This window comes from Necator americanus, chromosome X (genome assembly GCF_031761385.1).
Source record: "Necator americanus strain Aroian chromosome X, whole genome shotgun sequence".
Taxonomy (NCBI): Eukaryota; Metazoa; Nematoda; class Chromadorea; order Rhabditida; family Ancylostomatidae; genus Necator; species Necator americanus.
Window position 1 is genome coordinate 30,267,209 of NC_087376.1, and position 27,877 is coordinate 30,295,085.

Consider the following 27,877-nt stretch of genomic DNA (forward strand, 5'->3'; position numbering starts at 1 on the left):
CATTGAGCTTGTTTTGATTTTTTTTTTAAGATTAATCATAGTTAGATTGAACAAGCCCACCATAAAGAAAAAGTTTCTTTTAAACACAGGCGAGAAAATCGTGCAGAACAAATGCGAAAACGTGTGAACGAGAAAAAGTGTTAGGAAAGAAAACAAACAAGAGAAGGAAGAGCGATGCCTCTTCTCGCTTCGCAAGTAATCCTTATTGATCAGCGGCTTTTTTTTTCCAGGAATTCTACTACTCCAAAAATCCATTTGTAATACTATCGTGATATTTGCACAGATGATATGTATCCGTCGTAACTACAGCGAAATCCTAGGGATCTCCTCTTTCGCCATGATTCCCATATCATCTTATCTTCGAAATCGAGCTGTTCATATTCCAGAACGGATAATCCGCGAATCTCCTTAGATTAATGAAAACGATTTCTGGATTATATACACGATACGAAGACACGTAGAAATGATATGAAGAAAAATCCAAGAAATGAGTGTAATATCTTTGGTCTTCTTGGAGCTTTCAAAAATGTCTTAAGGGCGAAGAGTTCCTCTACCGTTTCTTCAAATAACTCAGCTGACCGCAACTGGTTAAAGTTACTGAACAAAAGAGTTCCACCAATCTGTTCTCGCCCAACAAGGCAACTGATTTAAAAAGAGAAGATTTTAAAAGGAATTAATGGAACAGAGTGGGAAACTCTGCAAACTCTGTGCATTTCTTTGGCCAGTTCCGAAGTTTCGCCGGAGACATGCGCAAACACACTGAACGCAAGAGACACAAGTGGTAAAATTCAAATCTGTTCGCATGTTGTTCGACAGAGATTTGCCAACTCTCAGAGGGGAAAAGATGTTTGATCTTTGTCTCAAGTCAGGATGTCCGATTGATATTGGGCGAGTGAAACCACTTGAGATCGAGAAGAATACATACGAGCTGCAAAATTCTTGTACACAAAACGTGAAAATCGTTTTTTTATAGAGAAAACGTGCACATCTTATCATAATCACGTGAGAAATGTGAGGGACTGCGGAGATTTGAGGTATGCGAGCACCTCAGCCGCCGCAGCAGCCGTTTCTCTCTCCTCATGCGTGTGGCACGAAACGATTACGGATAGTCACATCACTATGGCGATTCATGGCGAAGCACCGATACACCTACATGACAACAAACAACAAATCTTACTTTGAAATTTACTGCAGTTAGCGTTATGAAGTCGTGAGCGCTGGCGCATTGAACATCTGTGATGTGGTATTGCATTCGCGTCAGTTGCACTCTCATTTTTCTTCTCGTGACGGACGATCTTGTGAAGAACGCTGTGTGCACTTCGGGAAACAGGGTATTCTGTCTTTTACTGACATTAAATTCAAGACATTCCGATGAAAAACAGTGATTTTTAGCGGTCAGAAGAATGACACCACGGATTAATATCCACAAATCCCCTATAGCGGAGCGTTTTTGCTGGCAAAAAAAAAATTGAGAAATTTGTGGAAGAATAACCCTATAACGTAAGCATTTTGCAAAGCACACCTGCATCCGAAAGCACAACCGATGGAAAAAAAGACTTCAAAATCCCACAAAATGCGATGAACACGGAATTGATTCGTGGAATAATTCAAAAACATTGAATAGAGGATAGAAAGTACGTCGAAGGAATGACGGCATGTTGAACTTGAGCACGTCGCACTCAATTTGATCTCAACTCAAACCTCAATGAACAGTGGTGAATACGTCTCAGATGTAGGACAACGGTGAAACTTCGGAGAAGAAAAATGTCCAGAATGATGAGTAATAGTTGAGAACGATAAATGTCCGTAGATGAATTACTATAAAAACGAGTAGAATCTAAAACACCGGTTCTATCACAATGGACACTACTGTTCCTCAAATCTTGCAAGTTCCAGAAAATTTTCCCACTCTCTTCCCAATTATAGAGGTGTTTAGTAATTAAATCTTGGAATACAAAGTGTATCTAAAGAAAATCACTCTCAAGAAGTTTACAATGAATTCATCATCAAATTTTCATGCTCTGAAGAATTTGTTTCGCTAAAAATTGCTTGAACACGTAGCATGCATTGAGCAGATTTATTTTAAGAATCCAAATAATTCACGGGAAAAACACAATTCCACCAATTCGAAGAATGTAGCACGATTACTGGGCCTAGGGAGGTATGTGAGCCAGAATCATAATTATATAAGTGAAGAAGAATCCACATGCACTATCCGGTGAACATAGTAACGTAGATGAACGTCTGGAGCTAGGAATGAATCCACAATATATAAAATACCTGATGACGAAGTTAAAGATCGTAGATGAACAATTCATAAATATAATAATAGATATAATTGTTGAATGTGTACACGAAATGGGGTATTTTACGATTATTAGTCGCCCGACTGTGGAAACCTGCTCTGAAGCCAATAATTAGAAAAACTTTGGCGCAATTTCGAAAAGTAGTACATGCTTCGGATTGCTTTTCTATTGATTCAGGATGGTCTTGGAAAAAGTAGTTTCAAACGTTTTAATTGATCAAAGTTATACTGACTGCTACCAAGAAGGATTTCCTCCCACAGTGCTATCTATAGCTCCTTCTATGTGGTTGATGTGCTGCAGAAGATCCATTTTTATTGGTTTCAGAAGAAAAAATCCAAGTAAAGCGAAAATAGGATATTTTTGAAGAATAAAAAAATCCTCTGAAGTATGGCAGTAAAATTTGGGAACTCGACATAGAAGAAAAATAGACAGAAAATATAGGCTAAACATTATAATACTTATACATTCTAACAATATTATATTTCAAATAGAATTATTATTAGAACGAAACAAATTTACACCAATAAACGAGGGAAAAGACATACAGAATTTGCATATGACCTCAATGAACTCGATACCGCAATGGTTTTTTTTCTGACGCTTAGAATTTGCGGATGTTTGCAGACGGATGGGTCCTCTGTCTTTGTAGTTAGGCGGAAATCACATCATCAGAAGTAGGCAGAATTAAATTATCATTTTAGAGTTATCGAATATGTTCTTCGCCAGTTCAAGAACTTCCAGGAAGTTGTACGTTGAGTATTTCTGGATAAGAACAAGCGTTGAACCCAAGTGTTCACGAATATCACTATTGAAATAGCCAAATACTCCAGAAATTGATGGAATACCAGTCGGCAGCTTACTAGTAGGACAACGTTACTAGAAGTCATCGTACAGTGAAAGGGAAAACGACGCGCAATCACTCTCAGGAATGTAGATGACACATGTTTTTTTGTATACAAAAGAACCAGAAATGTTTGAGCAAATTTGTTACATGTCTAGAAAAATTTCAGTATATAAATATGGTTCCGGGTGGTAATAACAGGAACAGACTGATCAAATATTGTATCTTCGCATTACTGGTAATAAACAAGGTCAATGGTTGCGCTGTGATAAGTGCAAACAGCGGGATGATAGAGTGAGAACAACGACAAACAAGATGATCTTATAGTCATGTAAATAGAAAACAATTTTTTAAGATGGTACTAAATTTAGCAGCCTTTTTCGTTTCGTTTTCTCTTCTTTTTTCTTTTTTAATAACAGATTTTTTTAAATATGCTGTTAATTCGGTTCTCTTCATGGAGTTGAAGAATTGAAAGTTGAAGAAGGAGAGAGAAGAATCATAGAATTTTTCCACAGATATGATCTGAAACGAGATGCTCCAGAATTCTTGGATAGAATGTAGGAGTACCAAAGATTTGAAGCTTATAAAATGTCCTGAAATATTTCGGAGACAGCTTGATCAGAAAACATATGCAGTGTTATTGAAAATGTAAAGTTTAAGTAGCAATTTTAGAAAAACATGAGTGCTACTTTGTAAGTTGCTGTTTAAACGAAAATTATTTTCTTAATACAAACATGCTGAAAACATCCCTCGAGTGAGAGAGAGGGAGAGAGGGAGAGGAGGAATGAGGGTGCGAGTTTAAATGAGCGTAACAGTCGCTTTTGCTATTGTGATATGGGGGTGAACAATTGCATGCGACAGCGACGGACATTCGATCTCTATACATATCTCTCGTGTTTAAATGCCTCTATGGCACGTATCAGCGGAGATTTCCCCCCGTATCTCACACAAAAATCCAACAATATAATCTTAAAAACTCAATAATTAGAGCACTGCACGTGAAAACTATCAAAAACAAATTTCAGTAGGTTGTAAAACCTCTCAAAATTTTCCCGAATACTTTCATTTCACGTACGGGTCGTCCACATCACGCCACTCTCTCTTATCATACTGCTCTATTAGATTTTTTTTTGTATTCCCGCTGTCAGGACAAAGAGGTCAATCACAGCGATTATTGTAACGCGAATGATTATATTAGCCTGGAAATTGCTTGAAATCCAGTGAAATTTCCAGTTGGAACATAGGAAAAAAAAGTATGAAGTATAAATTGTGGTAATTTTGAACGCCTGACACTTATACTAATGACTAGGAGAGGATGAAAATGTTGTTTATTTTCAACAAGCACTTAAAAAGGTACTGTACTTCAACTGAGGATCGTATCATCAAATAAATCCATGTTTTTGCTAATTTAATGAATGTCCAGAAGTTGTATGAATGCGTGGACAGAAATCTGAAGTAAATCCAAAACGATAACAACGTTCTTTTCCCTAAGCAAACACTAAAACAGATGAATATGGAACCACGAGAATGAATATTTGATTAAATTTTATTACATACTTAATATAAGGCTTTAATATTTTCATTATGAGATATTTTGAGGGACGTTCAAGTTTTAACGGTTCTGTTTCGAAAATCGAATAAACCTGCAAAAGGATTATTTGTGAATATGTATATTTATATATATATATTTATATTTATATATGAATAAAGCAAGATATTCTATTTGAGTGAAGTTTTAGTACTGTTAACTGTAAAATCGTGATCGAATATCAGTATATCTGGTTCTGAGCAGCAACGATGGGAAATCAAGCGTAAGAATGTCATTTATGTAGCAATTTCCGTCGTCCGTCATGAAAGGGGGGGGGGGGGGGCATAGTGCGAGCAGATTGAAACTCTGATAATGCACGATAAAAAGAATCATGTCACCACCACCTGCACCCTTCCAAGCCTCACATGCATTCCGTTTCGATCGCACACGAACGAAAAACCCCCCTCATGAAACGTGAAAAATATGCGTCGATCACCCGTCGATTCACCTCGATGAATGAGCAATAATACGACATTTTGTTTTGCAAATACAAACACACAGGTATTAGAACAGGTTAGATCTCATACGTAGTTTTTTTTAAAATGGTCTCGGATTGTTACAGGTATTCCAAAAAAAGAAGCGGAAACTCCTTAGCCAACATTTTATCAAGTTTACATAAATTTTAAATTCTTTTGTGAATTTTATGAAATTTTCGAAATTCTACTTCTATGGAAATCTATGGAAACATATTAGCACTCATTCCCAACTTCCGCCCATCGTGGCAAGAAAAATATCCTCTACAATATCCGAATTACATATAAGCTAGTATGGTGATCTTCTTCTAAGACATCCATAGTATCCATAGTTCACCGACTTTCTAATTATTACTCTCATTAACGTGTTGACAAATGCGTGATTCACCGGTGAACTACTGGATTTTGGAGAAGACTATGCTGAAATAACAGTGACTTTTGAGTTGTAAATGTATTTCTCTACAAATACACTGGATACCAGCGATTTTTCCTCATCCACTATTAAAATAGGCCACTATAGAATGGTAATAGATGTGGTCAAGTAAGCTCCTTTCTCATCCCGGAAGGTCAACTGCGAACGAGTCTCAAAAATTCCGATCCCCCACTCTCTGTGAAAAATCGAAATATACGAAAAATTCAAAAACCAGTGACGATGACATGGTTCAATCTTTACATCAACGAATATGCACATATCAGACAATCACCCTATTTCAAATTATACTCGCAAGGTTAGGCAAAAATAAAAAAAAATAACACAAAAAATACACTCATAATACTATCTCCAATCTCATATTTTTAAACTACGCTAACCTGAGAAGGATCATGGTCACTTACTAAGCTAAACGCAATTTCTAAACTTTTTCCATAGCATAAGTATTAGTTACTTAGTGAACGGAACTGAGAAGAGTTAGTAAGATTCAGGATTCTAAGCACTGAAAGCTGGAAATGCATGCATTTGTGTGACTCAGATACACCGATTAAGTGACGTCATCAATAACAAAACTCAACAAACAACACTACCTCTGCATCAAAACAAGCAGCAAATGCCGAATACGACGAATGAGGTATGAAGGGTTCAAAAGCAATAATCCTTACTCTAAGACAGTCGAATTCTAAACTACTCAAACGGAAAAGAAGTGTTCCACATCTAATCATCCAGAGTAATATCACGGAAAAGTTGTCCCATAGATTCGTTGTGGTAGATACGACGTACAGCTTCACATAACATCAGCGAGATGTCCACTGTCTTTATTTTGTGACAACGCATTTTCTGGACTTCATGGGGAACTGTATTCGTTACGATCACCTAGAAAAAAAGGAAAAGTTTGGATATGGAATAAAAATTCTTAGGAGGGGCTGGTAGAAGGAAAGTACAGTATGCCTTATTACAAAGTGGTGTTCTTTGCAGTTGGTAGATTTGTTTACCTGAGTGATAGGCGACGCTTCCAGTAATGCTGGAGCATCCGAACTCAGCACTCCATGAGTGGCTATCACATAAATCTTGTATGCTCCTCGTGTTTTCAGCACCTCCGCGGCAGCGACAAACGATTGCGCATCATCGATAATGTCATCCTTAATTTTACTAAGCATAACAAGTAGAACTTACTTCTTAAAACGAATATATTTATATTGACGCAGGTCGAAAAGCTGTATCACGTATAACTTACCACCATGATTGCAATTCGACCTCCAACATCTCCAACAACGGTTAAAGGCGGCTTCTGCTTTGGTTCCTGTGCTGAAAATTTTACAACAATTAACAAAAAATACCTAATAGGCCAAGAAGATAGTTTTTAGCCCGTGGGCGATGCAACTGCTCTAGTTAGTATTTTTTCTACACTGCTGCAAAGTGAGGAAAAAAAGAAAGAAAGCGAAAGTAAAATTTAAATACTCACACGGAAACAGTTCAAACGGTGCATAATTGGGCGGCGGACTTTGTCGACCATCCTCAAGACCTGACTCTTCCGAGTCTTTCTGCTCACCATGAATCACTGCCACACCTGAAATTCCGCTACTGACGTGCATAGACATCACCATCACTGTGCAAGGAAAGCAATTACTCAAACCAGGCACAACCTCATCACTCAGATAAGTACAAACATGATAGGATGAGGAGAATAGGCTTACAGTGACCACACAATTTAGTGAGTTGCTAATTTCAGCAGCAATAACAGTCCGATCAAATCGGCTGTCTTACAACCAAATTTTTGCACAAAAAAAAATCATCAAAAGAGCGGTGAGTGGTTGGCATCAACTGAATGAAAGAGGGACGTCATAAAAAAAAGCATGCTCTTTTACCTCACTAGTGCACTAATTCACTTCAAAATTAGGATGTGAGATAGCAGAGGTCATTTTGAGGGCCACATAATGAGGATTACTCACGCTCATCATTAACTTTTCTCAGGAATTTAGCTTGTCACTCGGTGTAAGTGATTACAGAAAGTAAGAAGCGTAGTAGAAGTCGTCGATGATTTCACTCACAGTTAACTCAATTAATTTCAATCCTCATGTCGTTAGTATTTCACACAAGACGATACGCCTTCAAAAGAACAAAATATGAAGTTAAGAACGTGTGGTATTTTTGAACAAGGACTATTTGTTTCTAAACTAGCAGTTTAAACTATTTTATCATGAGAAAAATCACCGACTCAACAGACACACTTAGTCGCGCGAACGAATCATACCTGCCGCCCATGTATAATATATAAAACTCACATCCTAAACCTGTTCATTTGATAAAACCTCGATATAGAACTTACGGGAAGAAGATATGAATTCGAAGTGTAGGTGAAAGTAAAATATATCCAGAGAACACATTTCCATCAAATTATCCAGGAAAAAGAGAGAAAAAAGAAGCAGCCATATGGTACAAGAACCTACCCAGGCGAAGTCTATCCGCGTATGACGTGGCTTTATTCATTACCCCTGGAGATTTGGCAACGATTATGGCATTTTTGTAGTCCGGAATCTGAAAGGGACGGATTGATGCTGACGAATTAGCACTTTTTGGAGTTGCAATTAAAAGCAACAATAAAATAGGCCCCTATGAACGCCAGACTTTTTTTTTAAATTAAAGCTGTTGAATCCTATTGTTTGAAACAATTCAAACAAATCTACGGTACAGTAACGAACTAGAACCTCAATAGAAAGTGGGTGTTTCCAGAAAATTTAATTTGAAAAAAAACCAATAATTTCCTTGAAATATGGTCCGCAACATTTAATGAGACCTACCGAATACCTACCAAAATCCTGCTATAGTGAAAAATTTTAGAAAAAGGTATGTATCGGTAAGAAAACTTACATATTCTTTAATGTACTGAAGAAGAAACGGTGATGCTCGAAGATTATCCACGGGTATAGAGAAGAATCCTTGAATTTCTTTCTTGTACAGATCTAATGATACTAGACGAGAAGCACCTGAAATTTACTACGATCCTTAACTTATCCTTAACTGCTGCCTGTCTACTAAGTAATGAAAAAAATATGTGAATTTTCAGTTTATTTTTGTTTTAGAATTAATCGGAAAGCACAATGTGTCACATTAAATCCCCCGCTCGGTTGATGGTACGGGAATAAGATTCAAATCTCTGCGCAAATTTCAACATTACAACACCGAACGTTTTACAATGAGATACAGTATTTCTTATCTAATCCAGTAAATATCAGATCGTATGCTTTTTTCTGGAAGAATTCACTCAAATCGAGAGAGTATCACTTACCAGCTCTGCAGATCATCTCCGCAATAAGTTTCATTGGAATCGACGATCTTCTCAACATTCGGCACTGTTTCGAATACGGTAAATATGGCATCATTACAGTAATCGTCTTCGACATCGATGTTTTACATGCATAGATGAGAATAAGCAGCTCCATGACGTCATTGTTCACATTCCTGAAAAACATGGCAAATATTTTCCGGCTTATACCATATGTTTTGTCAATGAAAAATGAGTGAGTAGCACTTATGGGCTTACAAGTTACCAAACGTCGTAATCCCCTGTTTTTTTCCACTGCAGCTGTTTGTCGCTGGACAAAATTGACGACTTCTACGAAATGTGCAATACAAATAACTCATGAAAGTTCTTCTTTGCGTTTTCCCCTTCAATTCATTGGGCAGAAGGTTACACGTGGGAAAATATAGTACAGTCACGGCTGATGGAGATATAAACGTCTCCACTAATAATATTTATGGGCGAATTTCTGGATAAATTGTCTCAAACTAAACTTGATTTACAACCACCAGAGTTATAGATGTAACTACCATAGCAAAAAAATTGGCAACTACCTAGAAATTCCATCGATATTCAAGTACGCATGCTACAACTTCTTCAATTCGCGATTTTTTAAAGGATGCTTATTTACAGCATCAGTTCTAGGATATCTGCCCATGCTTTGCTAAAGCACAGGCCAATCGACAGTCTATTCTGCAATCGCAGACTCCACAGCGAATTCCTGATCGATTCCGACAATTTCCTTGCACTGAGGAGCACAAAAAAGAGAAAATATACGGCAAAAAACGGCTATCCACCTCTGAACAGTTCTTTTTTACAGCCCGGTATGTAAATAATAAGAATATCAACTCTAAATTAGCGTCAACAAATTATTCCGAATGTAATCATGAATCTCGCGTCTTTTTTTCCGCAGCCTCATCCGTAATGTGATGCGTACTCAAAAAAAAAAGTAAATGAGGGGTAGATTTCTACCGAAAAGAGAAAAAAAGCGAAAATACTACTACAGGCACTCACTTTGATCCGCTTTGCAGGATGAAAACGTGTTTCCCGCGAACTGACTGCTTGATGTCGACAGAAGTTTCTGGAGACGGGAAATTACCTCTGGGATGTATAAAACAAAACAAGAGCGAAGCTTGATCATACCTCTATTCGTTTTGTTGTAGACAATAACTTCTCCTTGACGAATTCCAAGTCGGCTAAAAGAGTAATGGACAGATTCTTAAACCTATGAATAAATTTCAAAAAGGAGGCGACTTACTCGGAGACAAGTCGAGAGAGTTCTGGATGTGAATTTCCGGACAACAGGACCATGCCGCTACTGTCATCGGTTTTGTAGTTGAGAGCGGCCATCTGAACACTCAACCTCGTTGGTGAAGTAAGGGTAAACTGATGTTTGGGCACTTAGAAATCGGTGCCAAATCGAACAAGCTGATAAACAAGCGGACAATCGGCAGCAAAGAGAGAAAAAAAAGTCGAAACAACAAATTTAAGGATGAAAGCCACGACAGACGACGATTCCATTAGCGCGACAACGGACAAAAAGCAGCCGGAATGAGAAGCAGGCGAGGATGAAGCGGTAACGAATCCGACCGACTTACCCCTTCGATGAACGTCGTTCCGTGCATGAGGATATGAAGCGTTAGATTAAGCGCTCACACATACAATGATCAGTCAAAGACGTTGAGTTGGGAGGTGGTGCGGGTGAGTTTTGATACGTAAGATTCAAATAGTCGGTCAACCTTGGTCCAGTCAGAAGAGAGGCGCCGAAGAAGGAGGAGAGGAGAAGGAGGAGGTCTTTGGAGAAAGTGAGGAAAAAAGAGCGTTCGCTTCAGCGAAAACACAACATACACCCCACACTGCGCCACACAATGTGAGCCGTACCACGATCAATACTGCCCTCTTCAACATTTCCCCTGCACTCAATAAAAACTGAAGAAATGCTGGGGCAATGAGGACAGTAATCGATTCGTCTGTGCTGCTTATGCTGAGGTGAAAATTTGTCGATTAGCAGCCGAGAAACAAATGAAAATGTTCCAAGAATCCCGCCGTGGATGAGGCGCGTGCAAAGGGCTACCAATGAAAGATCATTGACCAATTAGGCTAACGGGATTCTGGGATTGTTCCCAGAGCTTTGGAAGTTCATAGAACTACAAATGGACGAAGAAAAAAAATGAGATAAGTGAGCAGAGAAAGAGGTTGGACCTTGTCCTTTCGGCCTCTTATCAGCTGACGGCCACACTCTTCCAGGAGGCCGATCAATACCACCAACGTACCAATTGGCGCCCACCTACGCATAGACATTCCGCAAATTGATCAGCGGTGAAAAGAAATAGCAATGAACTTCTCAGGAGTTCCTCAGCTAACTCTAAAAGCTTGGAATAGATTCTGAATCCGAAGAATGCCTGGGGATTTTTTCTACTAATATTGGTGTACTACAGCCTATTCCTTAACACCAACTTGCAATTTGTTGCTCCAACTTCCAAGAGAACAAAATCCAAAAAGCAAAATATTTCAAATAAGTTTAGCAATTTTTTCTGCTTCAAAGTCCTTGAGAGGAGTGCGGATAAGAAGGCGCTGCAAAACTGTTCCTACAAGCTAAAAAATCGTAGGGATGCACGGATAACTCGAGCAACCATGGAAACGCAATACTGGAGCGCGAAGTGTGTGTACATTGATTTGTGTGCTTAGGAAAGGGGGTGGTAGAGGTCGTCGTATTGGAGTACTTATAAGAGGTCAAAAAAGCCATATATTCTCTGGAAAGTGAATGTGAGTGTCAATACTTCACACCTTATCCAGTAATTACAAATCCCATCTGGATAACATAAGGATTACAATGGGTTTTGTGGTGCCTTTCGCTTTGTGTGATCCATTGGTTTTTTTTTTCATCAATACCCAATGAGAGCACTTGAAATCCTCTAAAAATGTGAAACGATGAGATTTCGTGCATACCGTATACTTCAACCGACTAATTTGTATCTATGCGTTGTGTATTCAGAATGGATTAGAATCCACAAACAGAAATAGGAGAGAAAAATAATTATAAATCGTTTTCTAAGGTGTGGTCAACACGTCCATCGGTATTTTGTTCTACCAATAAATCGTTGCAATCGACCACACTCGCAGTGGGCTGCCAGGGTCCGTGGCCGACACGTCCCATCCGCCTCAAAGCGCCTCATCCGTGAGTGTTTATTTAAATATCTCCTTTTATTCAATTGTCTTTGAGTTATTCCGACAAATTTTAGGTCTAGTCGACCCTCTCACTTCGACTAAGTACACTTCGGCAGGTAGCCCACAAGAGGTCGAACCAAGAGGACCGGGACCAGCACACTGGACGCCCCGGAGCCAAGGTAGGAAACGTTAGAATTTTAGCTAATGTGCGATCCTCATGGGAGAGAGCTGTATGGTCACATGACGGGTGGATCAAGAAGTTGGCGTCTCTCTCAATTCCTCTTGTATGGATACATCAGCGCTTGGATTGTTGCGAAAGTGATATTCATTGGACTTGTACTTGCATTGGAGCACAAACTTTTCAGCCTGAGTTTTTTTTCAAAAATTCCGTTAATATTGCTGCAGCTTCTATTCGGGAGCAAGAGAGGGTGGAGTTAGGTTGGCAGCAAAGTTGGTGGCATCGTGGATGGTGTCTCCACGAATTTGGTGACTATCGACCGCGGATGCGACCGACCACACAGCAGCACCGATACCTGCCACTTCGTAGACGTAGTCAGAAACCTTGCTGGCACTCGCTATGAGGGAATTATCAGGTGGTTACCGATGACTGTAGGGGAACTTAGTACGGGGCAGCTAATCAGATGACAATTCAGATTTATTTTCCTTCGGTAAAGTTTATATACGTAGTATAAGAAAGTAGTTCTTTTTTACTCCTCCGAAAGATACAATATTTTAGGCATAAACGTATTTTTTCTTTGAGTTCTTCAGTCCACATCTCTCTAATCATTAGCTTAACTCATTATAAAAAGAATGATAGCTTCTGATGGAAATTTTTTGTGTAGCAAAACCTTCAGGACATTTCCATGCCCACAGCAAAACTATACATTTTCATATTATAGTAGGAATTTCATTGCTTAATGTTCCTTCTGTACGATATAATACGATACTAAAATTCGTTCCAATACAATAAGTAACTGAAAGAAATGTCTGCGGAAAGCTACCATTCGGTTATATATTTCAAAAAGAAGAAAAAAAAAAACTCCTGATTAGGAACATCCTAGTAAATAAGTAAACGTAAATCTTAGGATCTGTACTTACAAGGCGGACAGACGGACAAAAGACTGTGAGGCTGGTTTTCGATGTGCAACCATTTTCAAGTGAAATTAAAACTATTTTTTTGAAAACTTTGTCCTGCTTACTTTTTGTGGGGATCATTAACATTTACTCTCTGCTTAGAAGATGGTGGATATTAATCAGCCCGAGCTCAATTAGTAACAGAGTTTAAAGATGTAGATAAGCAGAATGAGGTTATTGATAGAGTAGAATGGAGCAGAACAACGAGACGCTGCCTATTTCTTTTAAAAAATTATAAGAACTGCAGAATTTTGAAGCGCGTACGAGATATAATAAGGTCCAGAGTTGAAAAATGGTCCCTGGACATGATAAACAAAATCATTGAATAAGTACTTAGTATAGAGACTTGTGTAAAATAAAATGAAATAAGATTTTGTCAATAATATTTTTTATGTATAAGGGCTGAGAAGATTCGAAAGAAGGAAGGAGCAGTTGTCTTATGCTTCGAACAACGTGGCATAAATATTAATGATTAAGCGACTTCTTCTATTCGTTATGTTAGGAAGGCGGTAGGAGAAAATAAAGAACATTTCTATGATTCAGACGTTTGAAAACATCAAGTAGTTTCCTACAATCTATTGAAACCATAGTAACTAACGTCGTTGAGAAATTTGAGGGAAAAAAAACCGTTCCTTTGAAAACTCGTGCAACTCCGTTTTCGGTCGCTAGTAGTCCTGGTGATTTGGAGAGAAAAAAAGTGCCATGTTAATTGAAATAGTTCCTTTCTGCAAGACTTAATGAATTTCATTGAGAAAAGGACTGCAGAGCAAGAATGCGGCAGGAATCTCCTCTCGGAGCGGAGGTGGGAATGCTTGAGAAAATACTGGGCTGACAACAAATCGATAGTCTTTGCTGTAAAACTTTACTTATTCCATGTACTGTAATTGAAGTGTAATAGAGCTGTTGGAATCGCTTCCCACATGTGCATTTCATCCAAATAAAACAAAAGTAGGATAAAGATCTCATTACTAATTAACAATAATTAGTTTTCACGTTGTATCCATGGAAACGTTGGGATAAGTGGGCGGGACTTGATAGAACTGGCAATGGGTGCAGTTTCGTCGTTGCAGGAGTCATGACTGGCTGCATGACAGAGAGGATAAGGAACAACTTTCATAACAGGTATTCCTGCGCCATCAGTTTAAGTGAAGAAGTGCGAGAAAAAAGAAGAGAAGGGAATAAGAGCATGAGAAACTAGCACAAGAAAGCGGTACCGTTTGTTCTGGATGTACAGCAAATCTCGCTCAAGGTTTTGTGGACGTTAGGACGAATTATACGAGGATCGCCTGATAAGTCTGGTAAATTCTCACAAAGAAATTGTCATAATCTAGTACGGGTACCATCGCGTTTGAAAAGTTTGACTTTTCAAATCCGCAAAGCAGGTTCCAGACCACGAGACTGGTGGTTTCTCACAAAAAAAAAAGAAAACTGGCCGTCCCAGAACTGAACCATCGCAATGGCGAAATCAAACAAATGGAACTTTAGTTGGATTTTTTATTAGTCTCGTGATTTATTAAGAATTTCTCATTTTTCGAGATTTGGGGCTATTTTTTTTAGGTGGAAGGCGCTTTCAGAAATAAGTAATAAAAGGGTTTTTCCTTCTAAGAATTCCCATATGTGAACTACTCCTCGCTCCTGGCTAAAATTGTGATGAAGAAGGTCTGCAGAGCGAAATTACCTAGAATTCACATCAGAAATAGATTTCGGGACTATTTCGTAGAAATTTCAAAGCGTATCTAACGACCCTCGTATTTGATTGACTCCATCTTTGAGCAGTGATGATCTGCGCACTTTGCTGCTTGTTTATCGCTCTTTCGCGTTGCGTCAAACAATAAATTAGGGACACGCAGTTGATGATGGTATTTTAAGCAAAACCGAACATTGAGTTCGAAAAAAATTTGTGTTAATCATCACAAAACATGAACATGTTTTTCTTTGATGTTAAAAGAACTTATTTTCTGGTAACCTTTTTGAAATCAGAAACTTTTGTATGTATGCTAGAATGAATAGGAAGTTCTTCCACATTTTTTCGTCTTTCTTCTGTTATTATGAAACTCACTGAATCAGAGGTTAAACCAACATTACTGACTGCACTCAACCGTTTGGGAGGCGTAACCTCAATGACAGTACTTGAATGTTTCTTCGAGCGGATGCTTCTTCACTGCTGCAAAAGGATGCCATCATAAACGGCACAAGCACCGGAAAGTGTTGTACGATCAACCTTCTCAGGATTTCTGGATCTCTCACATAGTGATATTGGTTAGCAAATTGCCAGAACAATCCTTTTTCCCAAGCTGCTCCATAGTTTCCGACGTAGTGTACGTAATAGTGTTCTACTCAGAGGACCACACTCGTAGGTATACTGGAAGAAAAAATTGGAAAACCAAACCTTTAAAAATACTCTACTTTTCGAGAACCAGTCTCGCTAGGTAAGAAGCTCCAAAAATGAGACTTTGCCTTATTATGATTAAATTTTGAAGGCAATCATCAACAATGATAAGTAATCGCTAGATTAGATCGTTAGATTCCAGTTAGATGCTTCAACAGAAGAGCAAGTAGGAAAGTTTCCGGGAACTGAGAGGGAATTTTTCGATAAACTTAATATTTTCCCAAGCGTTTAGTGAACAGTTGATTTTGCTGAAGCCTGTTAATTCTCTAAAACGATAATTTATCTACAACTCGAATTTTTCAATTCGATTTGATTTCTTTCAAAAGTGTACATCCGAATGATCGTTCCTTTCCGACGTTTTGGACCGCGTGAGTGGTTAAATAGTTGGTTGCGTGTACTTTACCGAAGTACGTGAAGCTCATTTGAGTTATTTTGTTCCGAGGTACCTCGAGAGAATTACAGAACTCAATATACAGAGATTTTATCAATGTAAACATTTTCGAAATAGTTTTCAAATCATAACAATACATGATACAAGACCGAGTAAAATATTTGTAGAAATCTATGGAAGTGTAGTGAATGCAACATGTATGTATGTACTTGTGTATAGCTCACATTTGAGCCATTTGAATTGGATCAACAAATAACCTCATGCCTATTAGGAATAAGATAATGGCTATCATTTACTGATTTTGGATCCTCTACCGGTAGGTCCTGCGAATATCCTGCTCATATGGTCGTTCGCCGGTGGGTTGAGGTCGAAAACAATGCCATTTTCGTCCATCATCTGATTTGTAAGTGTTTCCATGCCGACTTGTTTCCTCTGGAATAAGGACAAGCAAGATGAGAATTCCAGGGAATTTGTCGGATGTTTCAAGATGAAAAGTGAGGTTCTATTTATATCTATGGAGATAAGCTCTCACTGATGTTCCTATTAGCAGACTGTGCTTCTTCCTTAAGGGATAGTAGATTATGGAGAGGAGGGTGATTCCCTCCATTTCTTTCTAATTGCAGTAAAAAACGGTCGAGAAGATGCGGCGCCGCACAAGGCTGGCGCGATCCAGTCGAACTCCTTGTGGAAAATAGTGCGCCAGAACGCCCGAAGCCGTATCTTCCGGGCCGTTTTCTACGGCAATTAGGAAGAAATGGACAGAATCACCCTTCTCTCAATAATCTACGATCCCGTAAACGAATACTCCTCCGGAAATCCGTACCACTTAAGATTCGTGGGGTGATGCTTTTAAGGAATTCATTTGGCATGGAATTTTATACAAGATTATCAACTTTTTCCAGTCGCCGAAAAGAATCTGCGAGCAAAATATTGGTTTAAAGGATTTTTGGACAGCGGATCCGTCCAAATGCGATCTTGACCCGAACCGACCTCTTTTTCCGTCTTTGGACAGTAGTAAAATTTAGAAGCCTAATTTTATTTACTGCATACACACTTATGATACAAGCTTAGTTACGGTAGTCGAAAAACTGGAGCAGAAGTAACTCACCCAATCATCATCGCCCCTGAGATGCATTATCGGACGAAAGCGTACGTTCAGCATACCTCTTCGTCGAGCTGTTTGCTTCTCTGAGCGATATGCATCCAGCAACGATATGCTGAGAATGCCTGGAATAGAGAAAACTGCCAACTGTCAACCAATTACTTGGAGCTGTTTCAAAGAAGTTGTAAAATCCAGCTGGCTAAAGTTTTCTCTCCACATCCATGATCGAAGAATGAACAAATCCAGAGGCGCAGAAATCATTCAGTGCGGTCATGGAATTCACTGGAAATCAGCAGGAATTTCTGGCAACACGAATTACTGCTTCGATACGACGAACGAGTTCGTCCTTTGAATAATTCAGCCGCTTGCTCCCACCCTGTTGGGTTTGTACACTGGCCTTCCAGCTTAAAAACACGTAAAAAGTTTCAGGAAGCACTTGACATTGCCGAGAGTAGTTGAAGAGTAATTGGTTGTTACACTGGTGGTAAGAGTAATTGGTTGTCGTTTAATGATTTTACAAACCTTAAGTGACTGTGAGCGAAGGTATATAAATTAACATAGACTAATAAACCACCTCTCATTGCTGAACACCTTACCGAAGGATTAATTAATGTTTAGTGACATAAGAATACCTTAAATTCTCTTTGTTTCTCGTTTTGATGAGCCACAAGTTCAAAGAATTCACCTTTGGCTTTTCTCTCAAGGCAATCTTTCTTCTCTCCGCTATCAGAACGCCAACGTGATGAGGTGTTCTGTCGGAAACTTATCAGATTCCTCCGATCAAATTCCCACTACCGCTTTGTCCTTTGTCTTTGTTGCAAGAAAGATGTTTGTGTTGATTTTTTTTTCACATAAGACATTGGTTGCGCTCGCAAACACATTTAATGTGCGTATATAGCGGCCGCAAAGATATTAAAAAACGATAGGAAATATAGAAGGAATGCAATGCTAACATTCACTGGAAGATTCCATTTGAACAGTTTCAACGGGTGTTCAATGTCCTTTCAATAGCTTAGTTTTGTCACACGTTTTTGGATGAACACTTCAAAAAGAGGAGTGTGACAATAGCTGCTATCACATTGAAAATACACAAGGAAACAGAAGGAGCCTACCCTGTGAAATGCCTTGCGGTAGAGAAATTGTTGGCGAGTGCGCAAATGAACAAATGGACCGCATTTTAAAAACGTGGGCATTTGTAAACTGACTGAAAGAACGTTGGAGTCTATCCCGACCAAAAGATGCCAACGTCCTCGATTAATATATCACTGAGATCGGCTGATTGCTCAACAGGAATGGAGCATGCGTAGGTTTTGCTGGATGCTATTCAAGAATCCGGACCTCATCATCGCCACTAGCTTACGAACTTGGATGACGATTCCCGAACGGAATCATATTGCCACACGTGATATGCCTGAAGACTGGCCATCTTCGTATTTGAGAATTCATATGTTCAAGTTTCCTTCTTATCTTCCCCATCTATATGACTCTTGCAACCATGCCCTTAGCGCTGTCGTACCAGGCATCCCTCCGTAGTCAGAGAACTCTTGCCTGCTACTGTCTTATGCATAAAATTTCAAACGGAGGAACTGCAGAAGTCATGTAGGCTGCCGCAACGGAAAAGATTCGCACTTACAACGCACGTACGTTTTCATCGGAAGCGCCCAACCAATATCTGGTGATGCTAGCCAGAAGGGTTAGAAACGACGTCGGACTGATCGAGAGGATACAACACATTCATTAATTGACATGTATGAGACAGGAGAAGAATCGTTCTCAGCAACATGAGATAGTAGAGGAATTGGTGGAGTTGGTGTTCTCGTCAACACGAGAATGGCAGTGGACATGAACTCTTCAAAACTTCGGACCTGGTTCGGACGTCTGCGGATCTGGTCCAGCTTCAGCTTCAACTCTTTTCGTTGCTTACACTTCAACATTAAGCTACGAAGAAGTCGAAGCTTACTATATTAACCTAGAGAGGTTATACTGAAAAGATCATTTCTTGTAGGATCAAGGTCATTGTTGGTGACTTCAACTCCAAAATTGGCCCCAGAAAACCCCTCAGGAACTCTTTAGCGGGACCCATACAGTGCAACGAGCACGAGGAGAGGCTTTCCGAGTATATCATGGCAACAGAAAATAACCATCAAATCTCGCAATTCCACAAGCCCACTTCTCTATGTTGGACGTGAGAGTTGTCCAGAATAGCGTTGAGTAACAAAATTGATCACATCATCTTCAGTAAAAAGGAAAAGTAGTCAGCGAAAAGTTTTGTCTAACGGATGTCGCTTTTGTACCAAAGTTCTATACGGAATTGGACTATCGCCTTCTTCGAGGGTACTTTGTTTCACACGAAGAGGAGAGAAAGCCGTGAAGTTCACAAAGCGAACCCTCAGAACCATCATCGACCGAGAGCTCTTCGCTTATCTTGCCGGCTTTTGGAGGATACAGTCATGGACGTCATCAACGACGAATATGGTTGATTTGTAGAACATCTTCATGATTGTACGAGGAAAGCGAAGAGTTTCAAAACAATCAAGAGACACCTGTCTCCGGAAACTTTTGAGCTAACACGTGCACGAGCTGCAACCAGGAACTCACATCCGAGCTTGCACCGTTGCAGAGAAGCGATGAAAGGAGACCTCAAAAAGAAAAAACAGCGCCGGTCTCCGCTGAAACAGCAGAGGTGGGCAAGTGGTTCGCTACGCCCGCAAATTTTGCCATTAGTAAGGCAAAGCGATCGCTCTCCGAAATCCAGAAGGAACAACTGCAGTCTTCTACTCGAATTTCATTTATGGCTACGTCCATTTGCTCTATCATCTGAGAGAAGATTTACATGTCATCCCAGAGAACCGAGGTCCGACATAACATCATGTCGGTGAAAAATCGTACTTTGCTCGGTCCCAGGAGAATCAAGTCACAGCATCTGAAAAGTCTATTGTCAATCCTTAAAGAAGCACCGGCGAGGCTCAACATTCGTTATCTGTCAGAATGCAGGATTCAAGATCCAAGCAATATAAGACCACGTTGCGGGATTGGCAACTGCCGCCCAACCCCTTTATTGGCTGTCATTTACAAGCTCACGATTTACCACACACTGTTTCGGAACCTGTGAAAATACCACTACAGGACACGAGTACAAGGTGCCGCTGTGTCTCACTTCCATCGACTTGGAGAAACCCGTCAATTCAGTTAAGATGAAAGCGGATAGAAATGAGTCCCTAGTCGATGCATTAAGATCGTTACATAGCAATTTCATAGCCGAAATTTCCTCATTTCAGTATAGATCAGAAGGAAGAGGTTCGACAGGATGACCTCCAAAATATTATGTAGTACCCTTGAGAACGCTATGCGAGAATTGGAATGGAAGTGGATGTCGCTTTGTCTCACTTTTGTCGACATAAAGAAGGCGTTCGTCGTTACGACGGGAGCGGTCTAAGAAGCCTTGGGGAACCAAGAGGCCTGTATTCACTAAATAAAGGTTGTCCGAGAGTTTTACAGTAACTTCACGACCTGAATTTCGCCACTTTACAATTAAATCATCACCAGCTCGAAGAGAGATCTACAATATTCATGACCGCTCTCGAAAATGCCAAGCAAAAGCTGGCAAAAGATGGGAAATTTGATGGTCGGCAGCTAAACCATCTGCGCTTTGCTGATTATTCATTTTTTTCTGATGATTTTATTTTAATACTGAGATATGAAGCACCGATCAGACGGTACGGATGCTCGTCGAATTTGATGAAGCGTATAAAAAATTGGTCTCCAGCAGAATCTGAATAAGACGAAACGAACAGAAGCTCAACGGAACGAAAATGTCCGACTGTACTAGCTACGTATATATGAGCCGGGAACTGAACATAAAGAACGTTCTGACCCAAGATCTAGGCAGAAAGAAAACGAGCGGCTTGGAAGCTTATAAAAACATTGAAGATGTAGTGAAGGAGACCAGAGACCCGGTACCGTGCTCACCTCTTTAACACTAAAGTACTTCTTGTTTTGAGTTATATTTCAGAAACCTAGGAACTTTGCAAGCAAAAGCAAACGCGTTGAATGTCACTAAATGCTCAAGCGAAAGTGATGGCAGGAGTAAGCGAGGAAGGGTCTAAGCTAAATCCCACTTCAACGATCGGAGATCAGAGGTTAACACAAATGCCAAGGAAGGTAACGCAAATCAGAATAGATATGCGATGCACTCCCTCGCGTGACCGGGCGTTCAGCGAGAACCGTTGGACCAGAGCTGTGAGTGACTGGATACTACGCAACATCAAACATGCTGCAGGTAGACCGTTGAACTAATGGTCAGACTTCTTTGCGGAGTCCATTAAGGTAAAGTAGTACGATGCACTTCGAGTCCCTCGCGGGCAATAGTTGCGCGTGCTTGGGACCATTGGAGCTTACTGGTGTCCGTTCGAGTAATTCGGTTAATAACAAGAGCACAGGTGATACAGGTGATCTTTTACATATGTTTTCGATGGGATTTTCACAAGTCTAAGTCTGTTTCGTGCCTACCACCTGCCTTCACCACGTGTGCTTTCGTTGTTCTTCAGTTCGCTCGAGCGGACGCCCGTTATTTTAAAATTCGTCTTAATCATGTGCAAAACTTTCTAGTTGCTTGTAGTTCGCAAGAGAAACGAAGAGCAAATTTCCCTCTAAAAGACTTCGTGAAGATGTCTGACCATCAGATCAGCAGTCTTCCTGTAGTCTTATATAGTGTGGAATTCGATCGCTCTCTGTTCTATTCCAATCATTGGTAGTCATTGGAATGCATCATGTATCCATCCCACTTTAAACTCCTTGACATATGCAGCAGCGTCCTCAATCTTCAATCGCTGGCGTGAGACAGAACTTTCCCCGGTTCCCCTTGGGTAAAGTGGAAAACTTCTTGAATCGCTTCTTAGATTGAGCGTTCAAGGATTCTGGTCGCATTTTCTTCCTGTTTGCGAAGTGTCTATGTTTTGGATGCAAAGGAGAGAGTAGGAAATACGACTTACACTCGATGGCCTTATAAGCACCCCAAGCCGCTTGTTTCCTCTGTCTCAGTGGGTCAGGTCTTTCCTCAGGTTCATTTTCCGGCTACGATAAACGAAGCTGGTGCATCTTGATATGTTCGTTCTACTGAGCGTAAATGAGGCATTTAAGATCCATCCACTTCTCATGAACATCGTCTTTTGCAGACATCGTTCCTCATGGCTGATGCTAGATGTTATAAGAGCGATGTCATCAGCGAAGCGTAGGCGGTGTGGTTAAACCATGAACCTTCACTCCCATGTCGTCTCATTTCAAGTCTCGTATTGCGTTCTCGAAAGTGGCCGTGAATATTTTAGGTGAAATTGTGTCACCCTGCCGGGCCCCTATCTTCACGTGGATTGCGACATTATTGTAAAATGAGGAAATTTTGGTCGTGATGCTGCTATACAACTCATAAAGTATCTTTATGTACTGGGTAAGGACGCTTTGGCTGTCCAAGGCTTGCACGACCGCTTCCGTTTCAACTGAGTCGAACACTTCTTCAAGTCGGTGAAGTTGAGACAGACCGGCATTTTGTACTCAGTCCTTGACTAACTGTAGACTGTAACTTGATGACATGCCGTACTTCGGAAGGAAGAACCATGACATGCCCCTGAGATGGACAACTGGACATTGGTGTCTAAAAGATCAGAACGGAAGTGTATGATTTTGTTTTCCATCCCCCTTCTTGACGCAATATTTGTCCTATCTGGGTTCTGGAGAGTACTCATCTTCGTCTTACGATTTTAGAAGTCTCAGCGGGCTGAGCGAATGCTGTTGCTCGCCTCTGCTCCCTTAGCGACTACTGCTGCTCTTCTCTTCTGGAGGACTTCTTTTATCGCTTTTCAGCGCCACCTTGCAAGCTCGGGTGTGAGTTCGTGCACGTATTAGCTCAAAGTTTCCGGAAACTGAAACTCTAAGTCTTACACGTATAGTCGAGAAGGTGTTCAACAAGCCGACTTCTTCGATGTTCTCCATTGCGGTATCTTCTAAAAATTGGCCAACATAGAGATCCCAAATAATGACAGTTCTGGGACATCGCTTTCTAAACTTCTCGTCATTTTCTAATTTTCGTCTGAGGAAAAAAAAGGAGACGGCGGTCCAATCCCGTGCAAAAAAGGCGTATTCGTAGGACAAAACTTTTTACTGACTAGTTTTACTTTTTTTACAGTGATGTGGTCAATTTCGTTACTTTAAGCTATGAAGAAAAAGTCGAAGCTTTCTATATGGACTTAGAGAAGTCTTACAGCGAAGCCCATACCTTGTACACGGTCATTGTTGGTGACACCAACTCCAAAATTGGCTACAAAAAATCCCTAAAGAACTTCGCTTTGGGACTCCACGGCCTCCAATGAAATGGGTAGGGGGAGAGGGGTTCCAAGTTTATCAAGACAACAAAATCCAGCTATGGAAACATGCAATTTCGAAAACCCACGTCTCTACGCTTGACGTCAGAGTCTTCCGGAATAGGGTAGGATTCACACAACCTCCTACTATCTACATTTCATTCACCCACAATGAAAAAGAGCGGTCGAGACTTCGATCCCGCCGGAATCTTTTGATTGATTAGCGCCAGAAAGTTTATTCTTTAACTTAATTTCAATATCCAGAAAAATATGTCGTAGGTACCCCAAACAATTGCGCGTTACACATTGAACTCTCTCATCATTATTGTTGCTCATGGATTGAAAAAATTCTATTAATAACTTGGAGAAAACAATCATCCTTTCCACATTTCATACTATCCACATCTGCAAATCCAGAATGACGGTGAATTCTTTACCATTGAGAAACCATTCAAGAAAGATTTTCAGACTACTTCCTACTTCTTACTAGTAATTTTACTCGTTGAGTGGTTACATACGGTGCATAGTTCGATGCCCGCCAAAATTTTTCCATTTCGCTAATGGAAAAAAAACAAGTAATACCGAGAAACAACGCATTCCAGTGAAGCTTATATTGGGCGACGTTGCTCAGAAACTCATACGTTGCACTATTTTCTTACTGTCTTCAACTCTACATGTCTTTTTTCGCCTAGTAACAGTATCAAAATTGCCTTTTTGGGTGATATCAAGAAGATTCTTGGTTGGATTTTCAATTTGAACTTTGGATAAGAATTGTGCTCTTCAAACTCTTCAACGCTGAATATAAATATCTCACTTCTGTCAGGGGATTGATCCCTGATTTTATCCTGTTCTTCTTGCCTTAGTATTCATGATCCCTTGCATTTATCCTAATCTCAATGTTCTAGATTTGTTTAGCATTTTTCCAAACTGGTCCCGGACAAAAAAATATGGAATTCTTAGCGAAGTCCTTTAAAAAAATACTTCGCGTCGGTTTTTCCAACATTTTGCAACTTCATATGTATTTATTTAACGTCGACTACCCCCTCGCCTTTGCCTGCTTGATCTCTTCATTTTTTCCTCCTCTTTCCAACCGCCTTACGATCCCCTCCTGCTCCCACACTTCTCTCACGACCCCTCTTTTGAGAAATTCTCAATGCACGCTTCTGCCTTTAGCGATGATTCGATGAGTTTCGAAACTGTGTTTATGTGGTCATTCGTGCTGGATCCTTTTCGAAACCCTGCTTGGTTGCGTGGGTGTCATTTGTCTAATGTTTTTTCAATCCTCTCCAGGACCACTCCTGTAACGAGCTTGTAAGTACTGGACAGATTGGGCAATAGTTATTTTTGTCTATGCGCTCACAGGAAATGAGGGAAGCGGCGGAAGAAAATGTTCTGCAGAGATTTTCGGGATTGTTTTTTTTTTTCCAGACTATTCAAGACTTCTCTGACTTGTCTCTTGACTTGACGTAGTCTAGTTCAATTTATCCCTAGTAAGCAACGTCTCACTCGATCAATTGGTCTGTGCAGAGACATTATATGTATTCTTACAGGTGAACGGTAGAAGTAAAAATGAGTACATTTCCATCGCTTGAAATCCATGTAGCAAGACACAGGCACGAAAGACCTTCGGCTACTACATGAACTGCCATTGACTTGTCTCGTGAAATTGATGAAATCGTTCTGCAACTGGCCCGGTCCATCAATGCAGAAGTTCCCCTTTCTCGAGTAAATGGCATGCCAGGATTTGATCACCGTTAGCGTTGATGGAGTTACACAAAAAATGCTACTTCTTCCAGACGACACTATTCAATTACGTTTCGCCTTATGATATTCAACTTTGACAGAGAAATACAGCAAAGGTGCTTGGAGTCGCTCATCCTACTTTTGGTGATGATCTTCCTCCGAATAACCTTTACCACACTGTCGTCTACAGGCCGTATGTGATTGGCAACATTGCAAATTTAGTACAAGTGGTGGGGATCGGCGAATTATTATGGCCTTATCCACACAGATCGCTAGATATGATTCGCTGGGCACGGTTGCCTTCAGATTCATAGCTGCTTCGATTCTATTTCCTGCACTATTTGGCGTCTCTTCTCAACCTTTCCTTCCTCACAAGAACTGCTGCTTTGAGAAATGCAAAGCTTTGAGAAAGCATGAAGGCTTACAATCTACTGATGCGCTGTTTTGAACAACGAAAAAGTAACGACTGTGAATGCCAAAAGTGGAGGTGTGTAGAGAAGCGAATATAAAAGAGGCCAGAAATTGGAACTGGACTGAATAAATTGGCAAGAAAACTGACAACAACGATTTCTAGGCTTAAATATGTGTGTCGCAGCCCTAGTCGTGTCATGGTCGTAGTCTTTTACAACGAAGCAAATTCCACTGTTGAAGGTGGCAGGATATTAATTCTTTTGTTGTGCTCAAGGACGAAAAAAAGGTGGAAGTATAAGCATAGAACGATACATACTATTAAAAAAGGGATTACGGTAATCTCACCTGTAAAACACATTGAAATCAGCAGTATACTTCGCACAGGTCCCATCTGCAATTTTTGCATATCACATTAAGCATTTTAATCACAACCAGCGAGATAACAGGTCCAGAATATCAGGACAGCCAAAAACATTTGAATCTGTACGAATAGAGGTGAGAATCGGATCGGAATTCCAAATGGTCGTGAACAAATAATAGAAAAGAGGCTCCATATCGTTTCTAGCACGGTCGAGAAAACCCTACGGGGTTCTCGAGACTGCCGTGGCTGCTGCACATTGTTTCTACGACGACAGAGAACACCTGGTGACATTATCGAAATGACCTTGCTCGTGGAAATCCTTCAGATTTTCGGATCGCCTTCCAACAACATCGAGCAAAGTAAAGAGAGCCTCTTACGTCTTCAATCTCGATACTTTGTATACGAAAAATTTATCTATCAAAGTGGAACTGGGCTCCAAATTCAGTGTCTTCTTCCAATTTGGCTGGAAAAAAATCTTGTTTACAAAACGAATATTGTTTGTAGTAAAAAAAAAAGGCTGGAGCACAGTCATAAGAGAAAGTATAACACTTGAAGCAGTTGCCGACTACCTCCCTAACCTCGTCCTCAGTTTTTAACTTTTTTTTATCAAGGCGGAAATGACTGTGATTGAAGGGCCAGTAGTCGGGGAGTGAGTTATAAGCAGATCGGGGTCACCAACCACCCGTAGCTTTCCTGCTCGTCATGGGCTAGCTTTGTCGTGGGTGGTCGTAGCGGGAACCGATTCCTTCTTTCTTTCTATGTGCGATCGATGTAGGGCTTAAATTTTTGCTGTCGGGGAACGTAGACCTAGTCGCCGATATCTTATCCTTCGGAGAGGATAATTGAGGGTGCCATCCCATTGCTGGACCATCATCGGGAAAGGACACCTTCTTTGGGTGGAGAATTATTTTCGAGATTGGCTCGGACTCCTCATCCCGACCCACCCACTAACTGTTTCTCAAAACGATTTTGTAGCGCTTTATGAAAGCCGAGCCTTTTTTTGCAAAGAAAGGAGAGAAACTAATGCCGTTTTCCCTCTCGTGAAGTAGAACGTAGACAGCTCGTGAGGAATCCATCGAGTTTCCGAACCTTGCCTATCTCCGCTGGGTCACGCGGGAAAGCGGATCGGTGGAGTCGAAGCCTTGTGGTAGCGCAGGGATCGCTCCACAGCGTCCCCTAGCTTGGTGATCTCATAAAATAGCACTGACACTTCCTCTCTCCAAATAATTCTTACCAGACGTCCACCGTCACATTACGCGAGTAATGACTGTTCTGCTTTAAACCAATGAATTTTATTAAACTGTGCTTGGTTCAGTAACACCGTTCTAATGCTCGGTTAATAGTGGAATTCAAAAAAATTGCCTGGCTTTATTGGAAACCAAAAGTTAGGTTGATGGAGAATCCTTGAAACCATCAATTCCAACGAACATTACCCTATTTTAACGAAAACTACCGAATATTTCTTGCATATTGAAGGAAATAGCACCTTTTGTTTCTCAACAAATGCATCCTAATGAACTATAAAAAGGTTGTAATTTGTGATGATATTTTATGTCCGTTTCTATTCCTCTTCGGAATTTCAGTTCATTTAGAAAAGTTTTATTTGATGATGCGAGAACAGTGCAGAAATGTCTTGCTGAAATCGACATCGGGCGACTTGCAATAGTGTCTATTCGTCAAATAGCTGTTGTTAAAATCAAGCCATAGAAGTTGTTGTAATTTTGGATGCAGAGGTCATTCATTTAACAATTTCTAAAGGTCGAAAAAGGAACCAGCTGGGCAAAAAATTGCAGGAGCTGTACGACCTGTTCAATCTGGCACTCGCCAGGTGATGCAGCAAAAACCGTAGGAAACGGTAGTGAAACTTTTCAAAATCACCACTTTAA

The 27,877-nt window shown here is 40.3% G+C and overlaps 4 protein-coding genes across 5 annotated transcripts; 1 reads left to right on the forward strand and 3 right to left on the reverse strand.

Moving 5' to 3' along the window:
* Nucleotides 1-6,355: 6,355 nt before the first annotated feature.
* On the reverse strand, nucleotides 6,356-10,564 carry RB195_025945 (uncharacterized protein; the record flags this gene model as incomplete). The annotated part of the gene is made up of 11 exons (XM_013435762.2): nucleotides 6,356-6,514; nucleotides 6,634-6,780; nucleotides 6,876-6,946; nucleotides 7,104-7,208; nucleotides 8,089-8,176; nucleotides 8,510-8,625; nucleotides 8,928-9,100; nucleotides 9,954-10,020; nucleotides 10,083-10,135; nucleotides 10,198-10,289; nucleotides 10,538-10,564. The coding sequence occupies 11 exons, from the start codon at nucleotides 10,562-10,564 to the stop codon at nucleotides 6,356-6,358; spliced, it is 1,098 nt and encodes a 365-aa protein (XP_013291216.2).
* Nucleotides 10,565-10,887: 323 nt separating this feature from the next.
* Nucleotides 10,888-12,300, forward strand: RB195_025946 (uncharacterized protein; the record flags this gene model as incomplete). The annotated part of the gene is made up of 3 exons (XM_064214281.1): nucleotides 10,888-10,928; nucleotides 11,996-12,117; nucleotides 12,182-12,300. The coding sequence occupies 3 exons, from the start codon at nucleotides 10,888-10,890 to the stop codon at nucleotides 12,298-12,300; spliced, it is 282 nt and encodes a 93-aa protein (XP_064070162.1).
* Nucleotides 12,301-16,309: 4,009 nt separating this feature from the next.
* Nucleotides 16,310-26,021, reverse strand: RB195_025947 (uncharacterized protein; the record flags this gene model as incomplete). 2 transcript variants are annotated; one of them, XM_013435763.2, is made up of 3 exons in its annotated part: nucleotides 16,310-16,453; nucleotides 17,130-17,248; nucleotides 25,976-26,021. In XM_013435763.2, 3 exons carry the CDS (start codon nucleotides 26,019-26,021, stop codon nucleotides 16,310-16,312), a joined length of 309 nt encoding a protein of 102 aa, XP_013291217.2. The 2 variants fall into 2 exon arrangements, with proteins under 2 accessions (XP_013291217.2, XP_064070163.1); XM_064214282.1 differs by lacking the exon at nucleotides 25,976-26,021 and adding an exon at nucleotides 18,488-18,515.
* RB195_025948 (uncharacterized protein) lies at nucleotides 18,818-19,057 on the reverse strand (the record flags this gene model as incomplete). The annotated part of the gene is made up of 1 exon (XM_064214283.1): nucleotides 18,818-19,057. The coding sequence occupies one exon, from the start codon at nucleotides 19,055-19,057 to the stop codon at nucleotides 18,818-18,820; it is 240 nt and encodes a 79-aa protein (XP_064070164.1).
* Nucleotides 26,022-27,877: the final 1,856 nt, after the last annotated feature.